This window comes from Grammomys surdaster, unplaced genomic scaffold (genome assembly GCF_004785775.1).
Source record: "Grammomys surdaster isolate TR1022 unplaced genomic scaffold, NIH_TR_1.0 311, whole genome shotgun sequence".
NCBI classification, from domain to species: domain Eukaryota; kingdom Metazoa; phylum Chordata; class Mammalia; order Rodentia; family Muridae; genus Grammomys; species Grammomys surdaster.
In genome coordinates, this window is record NW_021604730.1 from 2,479,531 (window position 1) to 2,499,419 (window position 19,889).

At 39.1% G+C, this 19,889-nt stretch overlaps 1 protein-coding gene across 2 annotated transcripts in view; it reads right to left on the reverse strand.

Annotated features, from left to right (window-relative positions):
• Window positions 1-19,889, reverse strand: part of Negr1 (neuronal growth regulator 1) — a 710,239-nt gene that overhangs the window by 157,827 nt on the left and 532,523 nt on the right. For both annotated transcript variants that reach the window (XM_028777584.1, XM_028777586.1), the window contains exon 5: window positions 7,855-7,975. In XM_028777584.1, the coding sequence (XP_028633417.1) occupies window positions 7,855-7,975 (121 nt within the window). The remainder of the gene's footprint in view (window positions 1-7,854; window positions 7,976-19,889) is intronic.

The window sequence follows — 19,889 nt, forward strand, 5'->3', positions numbered from 1 at the left end:
TAGGTTAGCCTCTTTGACAAGAGACTTTGTTTAAACAAACAAAAAACAAACAACAACAACAACAACAGCAAAAAGAATGTGAAGGTAGGCAATGGTAGCACATGCCTTATTTCCCAGAACTCAGGAGGCAGAGGCAGACGGATCTCTGTGAGTTCGAGGCTAGCATGGACTACAGAGAGAGTTCTAGGACAGTCAAGGCTACACAGACAAACCCTGTTCAAAACTAAAACTGAAACTGAAACCAAAACCAAAACCTAAATAAATAAAATTTCTTTTTTAAAAAATTAAGAAAACAAAAAATTACCTCCTCCTCAAAAAAACCCGCGTAGACAGTTCTTCTGGAGTATCAACCCAGGTGACCATCACTGTTTCCATTCGCATATGCACACTTGGATATGAAGAACTGCTTTCATGGACAGTGACAAGGATCATGGGTAGTGATCATAGAACTACTAAGACCATAACTCATTTATGTAACACAGTTACAGAAACATCACGACAGGTGCCAGGGAGATGATAATGAAAGAAGAATCATCACTGCACAGGCAAGAGTTTAGCAAGATAAATGGACACAGTGAAGGATTTGAGGATGGGGCGAGTATTTAAGAGTCTAGTTGGAGAAAATTCTCCCAAGGCAGAAGGCATCTCTCCGGAACTATCAAAGGACAATGGCTCATAGTAAAAGACAGTAAAGTCTGAACAATAAGAAAAGGAATCAAAGGGCTTGGGTATGAAGAAGACTTGAAAGTATGTGTGTGATAACTGACTTAAATAGACAGGAGGCAGGACAGGGTTTGGGCTAGTGACTGCCCCCAAGTGGCATCTGTAAGACACTACTGTGTTTTACCATACTATTGCTTTGAATGCAGCTAATTGTGACAGACTAAATTATGATTATGTCTCCTAACAAAAAGTGTCCATTTTAAGGGTAAGTAGTATGGGGCCAAGGATGACGACAGCTACATAGTTATGGCTGTGACAGAGTGATGCCTGTCATGGTGAGGCCACAAGGAAGTCATGAAAATATGTGAACCAAGAGAACTTAGTACGACGAATGCACCCAGGATAGCTGCAAGGGTGGAGCATGTAATGATGGCTGTGTGACTAAGACGTGGACAGTCAAGGACAACAGTAAGCCAAAGTCAGAGATGCACATTAGTTGGATTCAACAACCCAAACTGAGAGGGAAGTGTGTGTTCATCTTCTTCATTGACCCAAGAGAACACACATTGACTCTGCACATAGCCCAGAGAATTAACTAATCCCAACTGAGTTTACCTAGCCCTTGTCCAGTTTCCACCATTGCACTATAAAACCCATACACAGAAAATTTCATGGTTCCTTTCTCCCTTGGGAAACCCTTCCAACTCTTAGGAATGTCTCTCACTCACCCGCTCCCCTTTTTTTTTAACTTGTTATGGCTTTCTTTCAAGTTTTCTCCTTTTTATAATATTCTTAACAAAGTTTGCTGCTGCTACACACACTTCCACAAAGGTCCAGGTCATTAAGTTTCTTTGGCATAACAAAATGAGCTTGGAGATACTGTTCTACCTGTCTTTGATTATCTTGTGTGTCCAGCATCTTCTGTTCTTGGGTCATGAATAACTGGACCTTGGGGAGACTACTTTTTTAAACCCTGCAAAATTATAAGAATGAAAGACTCCAGAGGCTTTGCTGGGGAGAGGGACATCTGCATCGAGTCTACAGATTATGTAGTGAGAGAAAACATACAGGAGCATCAGGGGACAGGGTTTGTTAGTGCATGTATGTATGTGCATGCGTATATATGTGTGTGTATGCATTACTGTGTGTATGTGTACATCTGTGCTTATTAGTACATGCATGCGTGTACATGTATATGCAAGGGTTTTATCAGCAAAGGTACCAACTAAAGAAGAGGTGTGAAAGAGGATGTCATTTTATGGAAATGAAAATTTCTCAGAGAGGTGTTGGCTCAGGTTGTGGGAGGCAGAAGTGTGAGATTTGTAACTAGAGAAGCAAAGTAAGACCAGGCTGTGATGTCCTGTCATGTAGTGGAGAGAGCACTTTGTTGAGGAAACATGAAGAGTCTCTGATAGACTGACATGTGACATGCCAAGATGACTGCTATGACATGACTTAGAGTTGACTGCTATGAGTCTTAAGAGCACAGGCACACTTCCTGCTGTTGCATGGTGAACTCTGCACAGGAGTGACACCTTGATCTGCCAAGTTTCTTATCATATCATTTCCTGCCCCACCAAACCTTGTTTCTGTGTTCCAGCCCCAGGTAATGATGCCAGATTTCACCCCAATTTTTACCTGGGTAGGAAGGTCTAATTATGCATTTACAGCACTCTCCAATCTAATTGTTCACTGAAATGTTCCATCCTGCATTGTCCATGTTCTCTTTCTCTTTCCCTTTCCCTTTCTTCTCCTCCTCCACTTCTTCCTCCTCCTCCTCCTCCACTTCCTCCTCCTCCTCCTCCTCTTCCTCCTCCTCCTCCACTTCCTCCTCGTCCTCGTCCTCCTCCTCCCCCTTCTTCTCTTTCTCTTCTCTTTCAGCCTTGTGGCTGTGGATCAAGATATTCCATCATGATGGACTCTAACCCTATGGCTCCATAAGCCAAACTTTCTTCTATAATTTGCCTTGGATATGGTGTTTTATCACAGCAATAGAAAGCAACCAACTTTCACACAAGGACATCACACGTGATTATTATTATTTTTTAGGTGGCTGAGTTTCTGTATCTGTACATATATGTATGATCCTCTGATCACCATTGTGTGAGCCTCTGCATACATGTTTTGTGCATGCAGGTGACTCATTCTTCACAGAAATGCTAAACTGAACACATTAGTCATTTATTCTCTCAGTGGATGTTGTACATAATACCCAAATCTGCAGACACTAAGTCTGGAATGTGTTGCTAAAAAGACACAGAGGTATAGTTCCCAGTGTGAAATGCAAATAGTACAATTTAGGAACACATTATTTTTTTAACTTATCAACTGATAGTTTTTAATGTTTCATTGTGAATTTCTTTTGTATTCACTGGACTCATTTGTGCCTTTTACATTCCTATCTTAAGTTATGGTGATGGGTTAAGAAAGATACATTTTTTAAATTAAAGACTTTACCAAAGCATAGCTAGAATTAGCCCCTGTGCTAAATTACTATAATTATATCTTTAAATTGGATTTATTGATTTATCACTTTGTTTTTAATTGATAGATATTAGTTTACAGAGTATAGTAGTTATTTTGACATTTTTATACAAGCAGAGTGAACTAATAAATGTATCTATTGCCTAAAAGCTTTGGGCAGTTTAACTGATCAATAGAAATAAGAAATCATGGCTTTCGGGCCCTCAGGCTTGAATTTCAGGAAATCTTGAAAAGGAGGAGAAAAGTATGGCATGTGTCATGTAAAAAATTATGGCCTAATATAACATGCTAACACTATCAAGAAAAGAAAGTTTAAATGACTGGTACTTTATGTCAATTAAATAAATCCTAATTTCCCCAGTATTAAAATGTATTTTAAATAAAATTAAACTCATTAGGATTGTCCTTGTGCTGAGAGTTTTTTGTTTAAAAATGACTGCCTTATACCAATGGCTAATGATTTAACAAAACGTGAATAAATGGAGTCACTCTCGTGATGGCTGTTAAGATAGTGTTATGAGCTAAATTAAAATGGCAATATTTTGAGTATGAAACCCAGTTAGATCATCAATAAGACACAGTGTATAGGAGCCATCTTGGAAGTTGGCATCTGATGATCTCACCTCTTGATACTGTATGCCTGATTCTCCACTTTTGCAGAGAGTAGTGCTGCCCCATGCAGCTAATAGAATACTGCAGAAATGACAGTGTGAGACATAACAAAGGTCACAAGAAGGTTTGGTATAGCAGTTTCTGTCCTGCTGTCTCCTGGATCAGATTCTGGAGAAAGCCTGTTGCCATGACATAGTCACTTAAGCAGTCCTGTGGAGATATCCACATGACAAATAACTTAGGCCATCTGCCAGGAACTGCCACTAGCACCAACTCTCTGGCCATGTGAATTTGTGTGTGTGTGTTTGTCTATCTATATGTATCTCTATGTGTATCTCTCTGTGTGTGAGCACATGTGTGTCTCTGTATGTGTGTTGAGTATGTGTGAGTGAATGTGTGTCTTTGTGCATGTGTGCATGCTTGTGTATGTGTGTACATGTCTGAGTGTGTGTTTATGTGTATATGTATGTATATGCATATGTTTATGTGTCCATGTGTGAGTGTGTAAAAGGATTGACCCCATAAACTCTCCCTGAAGATTTATGAGACCCATCTCTTTCACCAACTGCCACAACTTTTGCATATTTTTCAAGAATACAGTTTGTTTTCTATGGAGAAATATCAGCACTTGTTATCACTTGCTCATACAACTTAGAGTCTATCATTAGCTTAGAGTGACACCTTCATACAGCAATGAATGAGTTTCACTATGATGTGGTCAATGCCTGCATAGCCTTGGCTGTCATATCTTGTGGCTTGGTGTGTCATATCTTGTGTATGTGTGTTATGTGGGTGTGTGTCTGTGTGTTCATCTGCATGAAAATCTATCTTTGACAATCTTGGTGTAAGAGATATGGATATTTGTAAACATTGTCTTAAATACAAGTAAAATCTTGTGTGGGTTATTTCTGAATGTTGATAGAAGGATCACAGATGAAAGATCTCTGCAAAACAAAGGGCTTGCAAGAACTACTCTATTCTGATGGGGTCTCTGACAGAGCTTCTTCCTGGATAGGTTTCTGGGGGTTCAGAAGAAACTCTGAAACATGATATATCTGTCCCTGTTGCTTGTCTACCTAATTCCAATTTTGTTTCTGTTTCCTTCGTTACAAACATTGGTAGTTATTAGTGAGTATTTCTATGAGCCATCTCTTGTTCTGCAAATCAGTAATCAACCTGAAATGCTATTGCTCTTGGTGTTTATTGTTGACTTTTCAAGCCATTTTTTTATTGACTGAGTGCCAGAGCAAAGGGATTGAGCCCATAGATTCTGCCTGAAGATTTATGAGACCTAGCTGTCACCAACTGCTCTGACTTGTGCAGATTGCTTAGGAACACACTTTGTTTTCTATGGAGAAATATCATCATCTGTTATCACTTGCTTGTAGGAATTAATGTCTATCAGCAGCTTAGAGTGACACCTTTATACAGCAATAGATGAGTTTCACTGTGACGAGGTAAATGCACAGCCTGGGCCATCATGGCAGATTACTTACGTGGAGACAGTGCTGTAGGCAGATCCTCACTCTCCTGTGTTTCACATACAAATTGCTATGATAGTTTGAGAGGAAATTATTCTAGCAACATTTGGAATTTTCAATATTTCTTCAATTATAACTCAAGCAATGATGGGTGTGTTCTGCCCATTTGTTTTTCACATGTGCATCTGGTTTTGACATTCCACAGGTGTGTGTGCTTTGGAAGCCTTGGGTGGGAGAATCAATTTACCTTCTTTGTCAGCAAGTGGTCTACAGTCCATTTCCCCAGTAAGGACTGAAGCTTTATTTCTGCATTGACTATCCCATTGCTACATTTGCTACAGGCTGCAAAACTTCCCCAGGGTCACTATAGCCATTTTGGCAATGCTTCAAGAATTTAGAAGCATTACAGGCAATTGGAAATGAGGTGGGTACCAACAAAAGGGATCATATTTGGAGTACAAGAGGAATGATTCTTACTGTTAGCTTTTAAGAAATGAATGCCACAGATCAAAATCTGACTTTAAAAGGCAGGTAAGACAATCTTAATCAGTATTAAACTTCCTTTTACAGAGAACAGGGGACTCAGGGACTCTTGCAGAGTGTCTTAATAGAAGGAAGAATCGAGGATCCATTTACTACAGATGTTGCCAAGATGTCCCGTGAATTCATATATATTTCTTGGGCAAATGGATAAGATTGTATCTGAGCAGAAAGTTTTATGGCTTTCAGAAGGTTAAGTATCACTCTACAGGATAACATTTACACAGAGCATCAAAAATGAGCTTTCCAACCTGCCTTACCATACCTTAGAAAGGTGTTGTTGTTGTTGTTGTTGTTGATGATGATGCCCAAACTGAGTGAATAGAATGAGGAAAACCACAAAGCAGTTCATCTCACTCCACCATGTTTAAAACATGGAGTCCCTAAAGCTACTAAGAGGAAGATTTAGAATTTTGGATAGCATAAGTTAGTTAATGAAATGATTGACAAACTGAAACTTCCCCAATTACAGGAAGCTGCATATAAAATAGTGCCAACTTATAGGTATAGGTACAACTACAGTTATTTAGTATAAAGAGTGTTGAGGATAGTATTTATTATTAAGATAAATTTTTTATTGAAATGAAAGTTTTTTCTGCATATTAACGTCCGATTCTGATTTCAGAGGCAGAAGGGTTAGGAGATATCTAAAGGGTAAAGTTCTACTCATCACGAGCACTCATGCTTACACACCCAGGAAAGGCCGGTAATGGTTGGAAATGTCTATAACCTCAAATCTTAGAAGACAGAGATAGGAGAAATACTGGAGTAGACCAGATGAGCCAAATACTAAATGGTGGTTCAGTGAGAGGCCTTGTCTAAGCAATCAGAGTGAAGAGTCTACAGATATTGACTAAGAATTTAAAATGTAGAGAGGATAATCCTGGGTATGGATTTTTGTCCTACAGATGTACACACATGGGTGAGCATATCTACACACACACACACAAATGCACATACATATGCATACATGCACACAAACATGCAAACATTTGTACACACAAACACACATGTGCACACACATATATACATACATACAAACACACATGCATACACACATGTACACAAACATGCACACTCTATTCACATGCAAATACAGTAAAACCTAGACACTTGTTTGCACCATGCTTATGCTCATTCATTGTGACAATATGCAAATTTTCATGTGGTTTCATTAGCTTTCTTTATAGATGTCAGCTGAAAGTAGTTATGATTATGATTGTAGTATGTTAACCCCCACCTCAATGACATGGCTGACAGTATTTAGTTTAATATTTAGACTCAAAAATAGCAGTTTCACAAAGGTCCACTAGCATTTTTTATACTTTCAGATTTGAAGCAAAATCACATTCCCTCTCTTATTGTGGTCTTCAGTGAACCCACAGTTATCTTCATGTCTGGCTTAGCAAGAGCAACTGGAGAGGTTTGAACTTACTCCTGGGAAATAAAGTGAAATCTGTGGGCTCAAATATTCCTGTGCTCAGTAGCTCTTTCCAAGACTTCTGGGACATCCCTAGGGTACAGCCATACCAAGTAGAGTCAAATAATAGCTTGAAATCCCCCTTGTTCAGGCCTGTTTTTGTGCACAACATCTCCACAGGCCTAACAATGAGGGAATATCTAACACACAAGCCTGTAAAACAAAACATTAAGCTTTCTTATGGTGGAGTAAGGCTGGTGAAAGGGTTCTGGCTTATTAAGGATGCAGAGTACAGACTATAGCTCCTATTGCTATTGAAGTGTTCTTGTATAATCCATGCCCAAGCCCTTTAGAGGCAGGTTACCTTCCAAGTAAACATGGTTGCTAGGAAGAGAGAGGCAGAGAAGCAAAAGGTATCAGCAATGGGAGATTTGCAGGCATTTCTGAGATTACAGAAACCAATGTGGACATTTCTACTGGAAAGCTGTTAGCTCCTCATGCCTCCCATGTGGGCTTCTCCATTCTGCTTGCCCATAAGGAGGCTGCTGAGAACCATTCAAGCCAGTTACAGAAATTGCTTAAAAGTTAGTATTGAAACACAAACACATTAGCTCAAAGTGCTCAGAGCATGGCGAAGCTCACAAAAGCCCTTACCTCTTCTCCCCTTTGTACCACTCGAAGGCCGGCGGTGGCACACCTGCACCCTCACATCGTATCAGTCCACTGCGTCCAGGAGTCACAGTGCCAGATTTAATTTCCTGAATTGTGGGCGCAACTGCAAACAAAACAAAAACACCATGGTGGATAAAGGGAAGTGATCCCCAGCAGGGATGGCTTGCATGCGCGCGCGCACGCGCGCGCGCACACACACACACACACACATCACATACACACACACATCACACACACACACACACACACACACACACACACACACACACACACACGCACACACACACACGATTCTTTTCCTTCTGTATTCAAAACAATAGCCTGCCAGGCAGTCCAGTGCATACCAGCCCCTGTGTTTTATGCTTCAAATGCTAGACCAGTCATTTTCAGCTCCATTTTTCAAGTTGGACAATAGATGAATGTTCTCAGGGAGTACAGAGTAAATGCAATACATTTTGGCTCCGTTTCTATTGGAAAAATAGCACAGTGAGGTGAACACCTCATCTGTATCCTGGTCAAACTACACTCCATCTAACCGTCCTTTATTGAGCAATCACAGGCAGCTGGCACTGGCTGTCTGCTTCAGGTTCTTGTTTTCTTCACATGGTGCTCTGAGCCTGGATAGCATTATTCCCTTTTTACCGATACAAAAACCTAAGTTCGGAGACAATAAATAATGTATGAGGGTTAAACGGCTACTTGGGTGCAAGATTTGAAGTCGGCCATGGTGACTGAAGTCTGGGATCCCTTCCTTGTCTTTTTTGATGGGTGACTTTGTGACCTGCTCTTCCATCCCAGATGCTCTTCCTTTCCAAAGATCCAAAGCCTGTTCTGGATGCTATGTTCTCCTGTTTCCTCATCTCCTCACTGTGGTTCTAGCTAGAGCAGATATTTCTTCCCTAATTGGTTTAGTAGAATTGATCAAACCACTGACTTTATTCAACAAATGGTTATTGAGCCTCCAACCTGTGCCAGTCAGTTCTCAAAGCACAATAAAGTCAAATTCGTAACACAATTGAGCATGAGTCCTAAATGGGGTAGGTGAGGAGAGGAGAGACTACAAACAGAAAGTGTCCTGGCTACGTGGTATAAATTAATCGTAAATTGTTAGAAAGTGACAAACGTATTGATGTGTTGTGTGGTAGAGCACATGGCAGCATTTACTGGGCTCTGGGTTTGATCCACAAAGCAACACCACCAGAGAGAACTAGGAATGGAATGCAGCTTCGCTCAGACATCTCAGGTGTTCTTTCTGGTGTGCATAAATGTAGAAACTTTAAGTCCTCCCGGAGAAGGAAGAAACTCGAAAAACAAAGATGCGTGTATGTGTGCTAGTTCTGTGGCTACATGAAGAAAAGCCTCCCAGGTAGAGAGAATAGCTAAGCTATGAGTCCATGTTGCCACAGAAATTCCAATCTTGGTAAAGCAAAGATGGATAGGGCCAAGATGGGTTCAGGATGAAGACCAGGAAAGACCTTAAGGATTCCAGGGTAGTTAAATATAATGTAATATAATGTAACGCAGGATGTCACCCAGCTTGTGCTTTACAAGGCTTATGGATTGCTGTGCTCAGTAAAGGCCTGTATGATTCAAGAAGGGTAGAGGAGGCAGGCTTTGGAACTACTATGAGCAAGGCTCACTGAACTGACACACAGAGGTGGGGCAGTGAGTTTGGTGCGAAAGTGGCTGGGCGTAGGATCCATTGAGGCATTGGAGACACCAGAACTTTTTGACAGGAGAAAGTAAGATGTGACTCCAGCAAGATGCAAGGGCAATTGGCTTAGACCACTGGAAGGTTTGCCAGGATACCTGCCTGGTGTGGTGGGAATCTAAGAGTTGGATGAAAACATCTTTTCATACGTGTCTGCATTTTAACAAGGTCTGAATATAACAGACTCTAAATGGCACCACACATAGTATTCGCTACAACTAGGAACTTGAAGATTTAAATACAAGCAATTTAAATATGACCCAAGTAAGTATGTATTGGGAGTACATTTGAAGTTTCTATAGAAATCCATCAAAACGGAAGCTTTAATGTTTGCTTCCAATAGCTTGTGAATATGAAAACAGTAAGCATTCTTAGAAGAGGATATTGTCTCTCCTTTTAAAATACCTAACTAGATTCTTCATTTTGTATTCCTGGTACTTCATTTTGAAATAATAACACCTCTATTAGCTGCAATAATTTTATTCTCAATGGTAAAGTTTATATTATAATCTAAGGAAAAATGCAAGGTAGTAATTTTAATTGTTTTAGTAACTTCATGAAAATAATGAAAGAATGTTTATCAGAAATGTTTGAATGAGAAAATAATATGAAATAATATATGTATGCATGCAATAGATATATTAATGTTCATTATAGACAGAAATACAATATGAGGAGCAATTCAATAATTATTTTTTTCAAGCAGTGATTCACACCACCTTGGAGAATGCAGTCAAAGATACATGAGACATCTACAACACAGCCCGCCCCATCACCTGCACCAACCAGTTGCTATGTGCTTGCTTGCTTGAGAGAGGTGCAGGTAAGACACATTTTCCCTAATGTTTTCTGAGCCTTTCTTTGTCATGGTGACAAGCTATAATCTTTTTTGGTTTCCAGCTATTATTGAAGACAAATAATCATATATAACAGGCCCTCTGTCAGAACCTTCTACTGATAACCTGGTTAGTGAAATTAGTCTCCTGTTTGTCAAGGGGTCCATGACTCATTACAAACAAATGCATGAAATCCCAAACATTGCCTGAAAACCCAGGTGTAATGAACCGAAATAAAAACCTAATTTGTCATTAAAAGGCTTTTTATACAGTCCAGTGTGCAGATGGCTGGGCACTGGGTGCTTTACAGCCAAAGTTAAAGAGACAGTACCTATCTGGGAGCATGTAGGCAGCTCTGATGGACAATGACTGCAAATACCCATACCATGTCATATTGAATTGTAGACAAGGAATGAATCAATAATTAATAGAAATGTACATAGAAAAATGTCCAAGTGTACACATATTGCGTGGTGGGGAGACACAGAACTGAGGGCTGTTGGGCTGTAAATGTGGAGAGGGTTTCTCATGGACATCATGTCTTGTCTACAGTTATAAAATTGAGCTAAAGTCTTCATTAGTTTTTCTTAGGAACATGAAAATGCACATTACACTTAAATGCTATTGTACATCTTTTGCATGGACATTGTGGGGAACACTATTCATTTAGTTATTCATTTTTCCATCAATATCAAATTAATGAAACAGTAATAAAAATCCCTTATATAGCTGGACACAAGCTCCAAAGCAGTGCAAAGAAGGGATTTCTTTTATATGGTGGTTTTTATATGGAGCAGTGACTGAGCTCATTAGTGGTAAGTGTTGAGTTAGAATCAAATTGTGGGAAAAGGAGCTATAAATAGGGTCTACACATTTGTGAACCAGGCCAAGAGCCAAGGTTAGCTCCTCAAAGCCCAGCAGTATAACCAATGGCTTTGACAGAATATTCAAGAAAACATAGTGGTGCATGCCTCTGTGAGACAGGCTTCATAGCATCTGAAAGACTTGCTTTAGGTCTATTCCATGGAGATGAGGTTTGGGAGATGTTTTAGAAGAATGACAGTTGCTTAAACCCCTGAAAAATCATTGGCTGTTGCCTGGAACACCATGTCAAAAACAAACAAACAATCAAACAAACAAAGGAGCAGAGTAGTTGGTCTTGTAGGGCGCTTGCCTAGCATTGTTCAGGATCATGAGAAAGTCCCAGACTATTCCATAGAGAAGGCAGGGTTTGTGAAAAAATAATTAAACAGATCATTGGTTATAGTTAGACATATCTAGTTGATCAGTAGCAGCTGGATGATTTTACGATAATTCTAAGTTCACAGGGCTGCAAACACCACTAATCTGTTTAGACCCCAGAAATATCTGAAGATGCCAGGTAGGCTTTATCCCAAAGTACTTTTCAAAAGCCATCCTGCCAACATGAGTATACAAATCCTGGATGCAGGCTTAAAAAATTTTATGGCCACAGGATTCTAAAAGGTTTTATATGGCACAGTTATGGGTTTCATATTTCTTAGGACATATTTTGCTCTATTGAACCTACACTGTCTTTGGTTATCTGACCTATTCCTTTTAATATAATTAGGTTCCCAAGTGCATACAAGCTACATGGCCTTTAGTGACTTGGAGTAAGGAAGTTGTTGAAAACATTTGCATGGAGGGAGTGTGATAACCCACTTGCTTGACAACCTTTATACATTGTTACATTTCCAACTAAACCTGTAACAGCTGAAACTATAAATATGCTAGACTAATTTGCCTAAAAGAGCAATTCTATGCTAAAATGTTCCATGTTTAAGAAAATGGACTAGTCTCTGTCCTAGAACATGATTAAACTGAATGGCTACTCTGTGAGTTTGTGCTCTGGGTCAGCCATGTAGACTGTTTCTAAGGAGATCAGGATGGACACACATCGTCATGTGGTTGTGTTTGACAACTGTTTTTCTTTTCACAGAGACTGTTTGATTCCATTGAAATGTAAGATTTCAAAATCAGTAAAGTTGCAAAGAAAGTCAGTGCTTGAGCCCTCAAATTTTATGAGGATAATGGTGTCCCTTGATGTAGACTTATAGGCTTGCACTGTGGACATTTGAGCACAATGTCCTATGCCAAGTTGTACACGCCTGTGAGCTGAAGCAGATGCACAGTGAAAAACAATCAATTTTAGAAGAGTGCCATCAGACAGATGTTAGGTAAGAACAGATGTTTGGGAAATCCAGCACAAAGGTCAACCAGGGGCCATCCAACACTTGTATGATTAGATGTTCCGCAAAGAGGAGTCTTTTCTTTTTATTGTCTCTGTGGGGTTAGTTCCTTGCATTGTGTAGCCAGTCATTCCAGGAAGACGATAATGAAAGGTTCTTCATCAAAAACTCCAGGCTGTGCAGGTGCAGACAGCAGAAACGCTCCACTTGGCACTTAAAAGCCTAATCAGACTCATTTTCCTAGTGACATGACAATAGCCCAAAGACCTTCTTGTCTTTTGCCATCCTCATGGGAAATCTGGCTAACCACAGCCTTGTCGTCAAAAACACATGTATACTAGAGAATTACTTAGTCGAAATCCTAAGCCAAGGTAGAGGAAATGCAGCTTTGGAGATCCAATGGCTAAAAGCTGACAATTATGCACATACCTCAATGATGAACAGTGTCAGGAGGGCAGAGTATTGAATAACTGCAATAAGAAAGCATATCCAAAAAGGAATGGGAAGCATAGGTCTCTCAAAGAAGCAGCTATTGGGAAGAATCCTCTTGACAAGAGTGAAATAATGATGCCCTAGATTTGAATTCCAGAATTCACGGATTAAAATAAAATGTTTTTTGTCAGATAATGTTTGAAAATAAAACAAGAATTCCAGAATTCACAGAATAGAAGACAGTTTCAATCCTTGTATATGTGTGTGTGTGTGTGTGTGTATCTATGTGTGTCTGTGTACAAATATGGGAATAAATGCATAGATAGGCACATGCATAGATGCTGTGGTAGAGTTCTAATCAAGGGCCTTGGGCAATTAGAAACATGCCATAGCATGTGGTTGTACCACAAACCTTCACTATATTACCATCACAGATGAGGAGAATGATAATTGAAATTATTTTCTATGAATACAGTAGAATCTCAGTGCACAAATACCAATAATATTTCAGAGTCTACTAATTCATGCAGAGAGAACAGAAGATCAGCAAACTTCAAAAGGAAATATTTCCTTGGTTTATAAACAATTTCTAACTTCAAAGAAAGCCAAGAATTTAGCATGTTATTGCTGATAAAAAAGTAAAGAATTCATATCATCATAATGCTAACAAAAATTCAAATTACCAAGATACAGTTGAATCTTTATCCACATGATTTGAGGATGTCAGAATTGTCTAACCTCTGGTCAACACTCACTTCAAACTTTCTCTGATATTAAACTTCTAGACAGTAGGGAAATATGTGACGAGAAGCCTCCACTTGCAGTCACGTGTGACTCTAACACTCACTAAGTTAAATGCTTCTAAATCTCAATTTCTTCATCTATAAAATAAATGCTTCCTATTCTCCAAACTGCTGTCCAGGCAATATAAGAAGATCCCTGAAGAGCTTAGCTTAGTAGTTTGCCCTGAGTTAGAAGTCAATAAAAACATTATCTAAAGCAGGAGTTATCACAGGGGAACAAGAACCATAGTCATGTGCCCTCAGTGAGTGCAGACTGAGTCAAGGTATAGAAAGAGAGCAGAGCTGATTTTTAAAGAATGCTTTCCTTATACTAGAATTCAGTAACTAACTCAACTGGAAGCTGGATCTGAAATATTATTTTTTACTTTCCCAGAATTCCATACCCATTCTACTTTTTAGTAGATAGTTGGTCTTTTTAGAAGGCAGATAGGGTAGATTTTTGCCTTACATTTTCTGAGCCAAGGAATTAACCATCTGGGCTTCAGAATGAGATAAAGCATAAAAAATACATGTAGCACTGAAGTCTATCTTTTAGAAAGACTTCCATGGAGAATCCTTTGCTTGAACATTTCAAAATCAATTCATTGATTAATTCAGTTAGTCATTTGATGAAGTCATTTTCTTTTTCATAGAAAAAAATTTCTGGCCATAATTAGTGCATTTAGAACAAAACCACTAGCCTTGGGGAACACTGTGAAAGAGGAGGTGGAATGGAAAAATTTTAAGAGCCAGAGGACCAGGACCCCTGGAGAGGGACAGTCAAAAAGGCACTAAATAAATGAGGGACCTGGGAGGAGTTTGGGGATGAGTAAGAGATGGGAATGGTATTCTCTAAGAATTAATACAAATGTTATTAAAAAGAATTTCTATTTATTGTTCTAAATAATATGACATTTTAGGCTGGTATGAGTCTCAAAATGTGGTTGTACTAAATTTCACATGCCTAAGATTTTGGCTATCAGTTTAAACAAAGACACCAATAACATTGGTAATAGACAGACTCCTTCCTTGGGATTCTCATCTGACCTCAGGGCTAGCATTCTCCAAAGGCCTGACTGTAAATAGGAAGCACCAGGGAAGGAACTGTAGGCTGGAGTGGTTTCTGCCCTCACAGAATAAGGATAGAATCAGTTTCTTAGTTGACTGAATGTTTTATTTTTCTTCTGGTTACTGTGGCCTTCAATAATCTTAAAATAGAACATTAAGAAGTTGATTAAAATTCAGTTGTTAAATTGTTTAATTCTGAGAAATGAATAATTCATATTGCTAATGTATTCTGAAGAATTTTCTTCCATACATGCTCATACAGGGAAAGAAACAAAAACCCTCTGAGTAGCTAGGAAGAAGAAGAGAAGTTAAGGATAGCTGCAGTTTATATCATAGAAGAGGTTGTAAACTGTTCATTTCTCCCTTCCGTCATCTATATCAAATGCCTGAGGGAGGATAATGGAAATCTAGCAAGATTACAGAACATGTGTCCCATGAAAGACATCTCCGCAAATGAAAACCACCTATTCCTTAGAGTATTGGTCACCTCCCACACTGCTATGACCAGACATCTGACAAGAAGCTGTCCCGGGGAGAGGAGGTCTCTGGATCATGCTTTGAAAAGACTCATTTCATTGTGGAGGTCATGGCATGGCACTTGGTGGTATCTGCCATTCACATGTGCAGGAACCCAGAATCAGAGAGTAGACCATGAACACTGCACACGTGAGCTCAAGGCCAGTTCCACTATGACACATGAATGTGCCCTTAGTGGTAAAATGAGCTCATTAACCAGATCCATGTGTTGACTCCATGTATTTTGAGGTGTAAAGTAACCATCTGTCTATATCTGTATTCTGAGGGAGATGTGCTGGGGTGTTTCTACATGTCCAGAGCAAAGTACAGTAGTGTGCACATACCTTACATTAATGCACAGACAAGGATCTATTAGGAAGTTGAATCAGTTGTAGAGTGGAAGGAAGTTTTTCTCCTCATTTTAAGAATACCATGCTTTCTGTTCTGTTTGTGTAGAAAGAGAAGTAAATGAGAGTAAATTTAAGGAGGAGCAAGACGATGAGAAGGCAAGTGGAGGTATCCTTCCAATGAACAATAAATCACAAAAAACCCCAAGAAACCAAAAAAACAAAACAAAACAACAACAACAAAAACAGAACATGTGGGAGGATGGTGGCAAAAAACAAAACAAAACAAACAAAAAAAACCAAACCTGTAATCTTCAAGAGAAGTGGTGTGCGTTTATTTGAGACTAGGAATATTTTACCAGGAAAAAAAAAAACACTTCCTGCAATGATTAAATAAAACCATGGTGTGACAGAAACAGACTGGCAGCAAAGTAATTTGACAACAGAACAGTGAGGCAAAAAAAAATGTTTGACTGACAAAAAGAAACCTGATGTCAGAAAGAACTGACATAATAATAAATAAGTAAACTGTCATAGAGTATCCAGATTGCTCCTACCTCCCAGTATCTATTCAGTGTAGCTGAAGTCCAGAGAGACTCATTCTTGTGTTTAAAATACAACAATTGCTTTAATCATACAATGGCAATGCCACAGCAATGTTCTCAGCCCAGAATACTGCTGTTAGGTTGTCTTCCTGGCCTAGGTCAACACAGCAAGCGTCTTGTACTACAAAGAACTGTATAGCTATTCTTTTTTTATTAATCATCTAACAGTCATAACGTATTAGGAGTCATCAAGTCCTGCTTTTAACCATGGCTGTAACGATGTAGGATTGAATTAAGAGTCTTCCCTTGTGGATTACATACTCCAACAAGGAGTGACAACTACCAAACAGAGGGATACAAACTGTGATGCAGTGATTTCTAAGAGGATAAGGTTTCTAAGAGGGAAGAGATCACAGGTAGAGGTCATCAGGGTCCTTATTTCATATGGTGGGAGTCAGGGGTCTTTTTTAAAGGGCAGACGCTGCAAGAAATGGTGGAAGTAGAGCACGATGCAGACTCAGAGGATGGGCATTCCAGATGTCAAGAATGAAGGCTTTGAAGAGAGCTTCTTAAACATCATCGTCTAAATGGTCTTGGAGAAGTTGCAAGGAAAATGACAGAGTCATGAGTATGCTCATCTTCTCTCATCACTCACATCAGGGCCTCACAGGTCTCTAATGAACTGAGTCTGAGTTCAGAACAATAGAGTTATGCTTGAGGTGATGAACAAGGTAGCACTCTGAAGGATGGAGGTTTGAATGTGTGTTAACAGAAAAACTCAGAATGCTATGTTGAGAACGACAGGTAGACACAGCAAAGTTAAAAGTGTGCGGACCAGTGAGAAGTTAGCATCTCAAGCTGAAAATTATATATTAAAGGAGATAGAAATGTCTAGGTCATCACACTGTGTGTGTAGAAGTTATTAGCATACTATGACCAGTTCACGGACACAATTTTTGTGTCAAATAAAATAAGTTTAAAATAGAACAATAGTGTTGGTTCATGATAGCTTTGTAGTAGGTAAGAAGCCATAAAAATGACAATCTTATGGCCTGAGGAGAATTTCCCTGTGGCCTTTCCATTTTGTGCTTAAAGCATCTAGTGTTAAACAAAGCAAACCAACTAAACAAAGAAACATTTATCTGATTCTCTAGCGTTGTGTGCCTTAGAAAAGACCAATGCAATGTTCGCATTTTTGGTGAGTTTTACTGTACAATAATGCCTTATTGTCTTACATTTTACCCCAGTGATTACTTCAAGAGTACATTATCTCACAACTTGCCACTCACGTCTGATTAGAGACTTACAACCAACAACTTTTGTAACACATCTTACATTTATTTATCTACACACACATACACACACACACACACACACACACTACACTTACATATATAATTTAACTTTGAATTCAGCACTTAGGTCTGATATGAAGCAAAGGATCTGAAGCAAAATAGCTGGCATTAGACTCATTATTGTGTATTACATGATATTGTGTGAAATATTACACCATCAACACAGATAGCAGAGAAATCACACTCAGGTGGCAGAATTCTAGAAGATTTTGTTTTTTATGTATGGCTCCACGAACATATTTCAAGAATTAAAGAATCACAGACAACCATGTGTCTAGAGATTCTCTTTAGTCAGTTATGGACACAGTAATGTGACTTCTGTCATGAATAGAAACCAGAATCCTTCTCTCACTTAGGTGCCTGTTCTCTGTCACTGTAATGCTGTAGCTAGCACAGTAGTTGGGAATGCCATCATCTGTGGAGTTGGAGAGAGCATAACTCTTAGATATGTGTGGAGGGCAAAGCAATAGTTCCCAAGGAATTTTCCAGACTGTTTTCTGTATGGAGGTTTCCAAAGTCATTCGTGTTTAATGTTTCTTCCACACCAAAGTCAAAGAGATATGTGAGTCTGCCTTCAGAAAAAAAAAGTTTGCTTTATTCTCTGATAAAGTGAACTGTCTAAAAGAAATAGTTGACTCCATAGTAGTTCAGAGTGGAAAATATGTCAGCGAAGAGACAGAGGGAACAGTCATTGGGAATGAGAGTGAGCACTTGGTTTGAGATGATCAGGAAGGAGTTGTCTTGGGCAGATGAAGATGGCATCCACTGTGGGGGAGTTCTCAGCTCTGCAGGACCATGTGGATTGCACTTCCCATGTCACCTAGCAACTCTATGATTGTTCTTAATGTTTTCATGTCTCCGTTTATGTGCTCAGTGAAGGACTAAAGCCATGACTACTGTAGAGAAGCTCTGGTTTCAAATGGAATTCTGGCTATGGGGTCTTTCAAGCCCAGGATTCATCAGGAACACTGTAGACACTGAAGGTCTTTGCTGAATAAGTGAACAGTGAAGAGAAGTTCTACTCTATGAAATGCTACCTACAAGGCTGGGTCCTCTTGATAATTCACCCCTCCAGGATTTTACTTTAAAATAAATATTTTACACTTAAATTTAAATGTGTGTTTGTGTGTGTGTGTGTATACATGTGTACACATGCATGTGCATACTCACATGCATGCATGCATGTGAGTATGTGCACGCATCAACATTTCCATCATACGGTATGAAGAGGTCAGAGGACGACTTAAAGGAACCAATTATTTTCCTTCCATGTGAATTCTGAAGATTGAGCTCAGTTTGTCAGACTTGATGGTTTCAAGGTCTGATCAGTGTCACTAGCCTCCTTCTAGGAATTCTCAACTCAATATAGTTCTGATGATCGTGGACTGTGTTCAAAGAGTAAGATAGTGATCCAATTCATTTTATTATTTGCTTTAATATGTATAACAATGCCATCTTATAATAATGTACATTTCCCAAAGATGTTTAATAAGTAGATTTGAAAATGGAATTTTTTATTATTATTAACCTATAATTTCATCTAAACTTTAGATTCTAAAGCTGAAGTGTTTCCCAACATTACGTATCACAGCCATAGGGAGCAATATTGTAATGAAATGAATGGATATACTTGTTAAGGATCTAAAGTCTATTTTGACCCCCCAAACCCTTCTTTTATACTTAAATGTGAAATATATTGTAATTTGGGTAATCTATTCCTTTGTATGCAGACTGAAAGGTGAAATTTTAAACCCAGTCTTTGTACAATGACAATATTAGAAGCAAATTGTTTGCTTATCCAAGAGACCATCCAGGGCGTCCTGAAGCAGTATGAGCTGTGGTACACCACTATTGCCACTGTGTTTATGTCTCCAATGCAGGTGCTCAGTCTGCATTTGAGTTCACTACATTTTAATGTAAAGCTCACAATGGAAGACATGTGTGACTATGTTGTGAGACAATGAAGTTGTGCCAGACAATGCTCACACCTGGCTTCATCTGCAAATCCTTGGTCTAGCTCATGTATGACCCACAGCCTAATGGCCCAAGGTGGTTCTGCATTATTTTCCTTAAGAATTATTTTATTTTTAAGATTGTACATGTATATCTTTCTGCATTTGTTTACATGCATGAGTGGGTGCCCATGGAGGCCAGAAGAAGGGACTAGCCACCCTAACTGGAATTTCAGGTGGTTAAGAACCATATATCTCAGAAC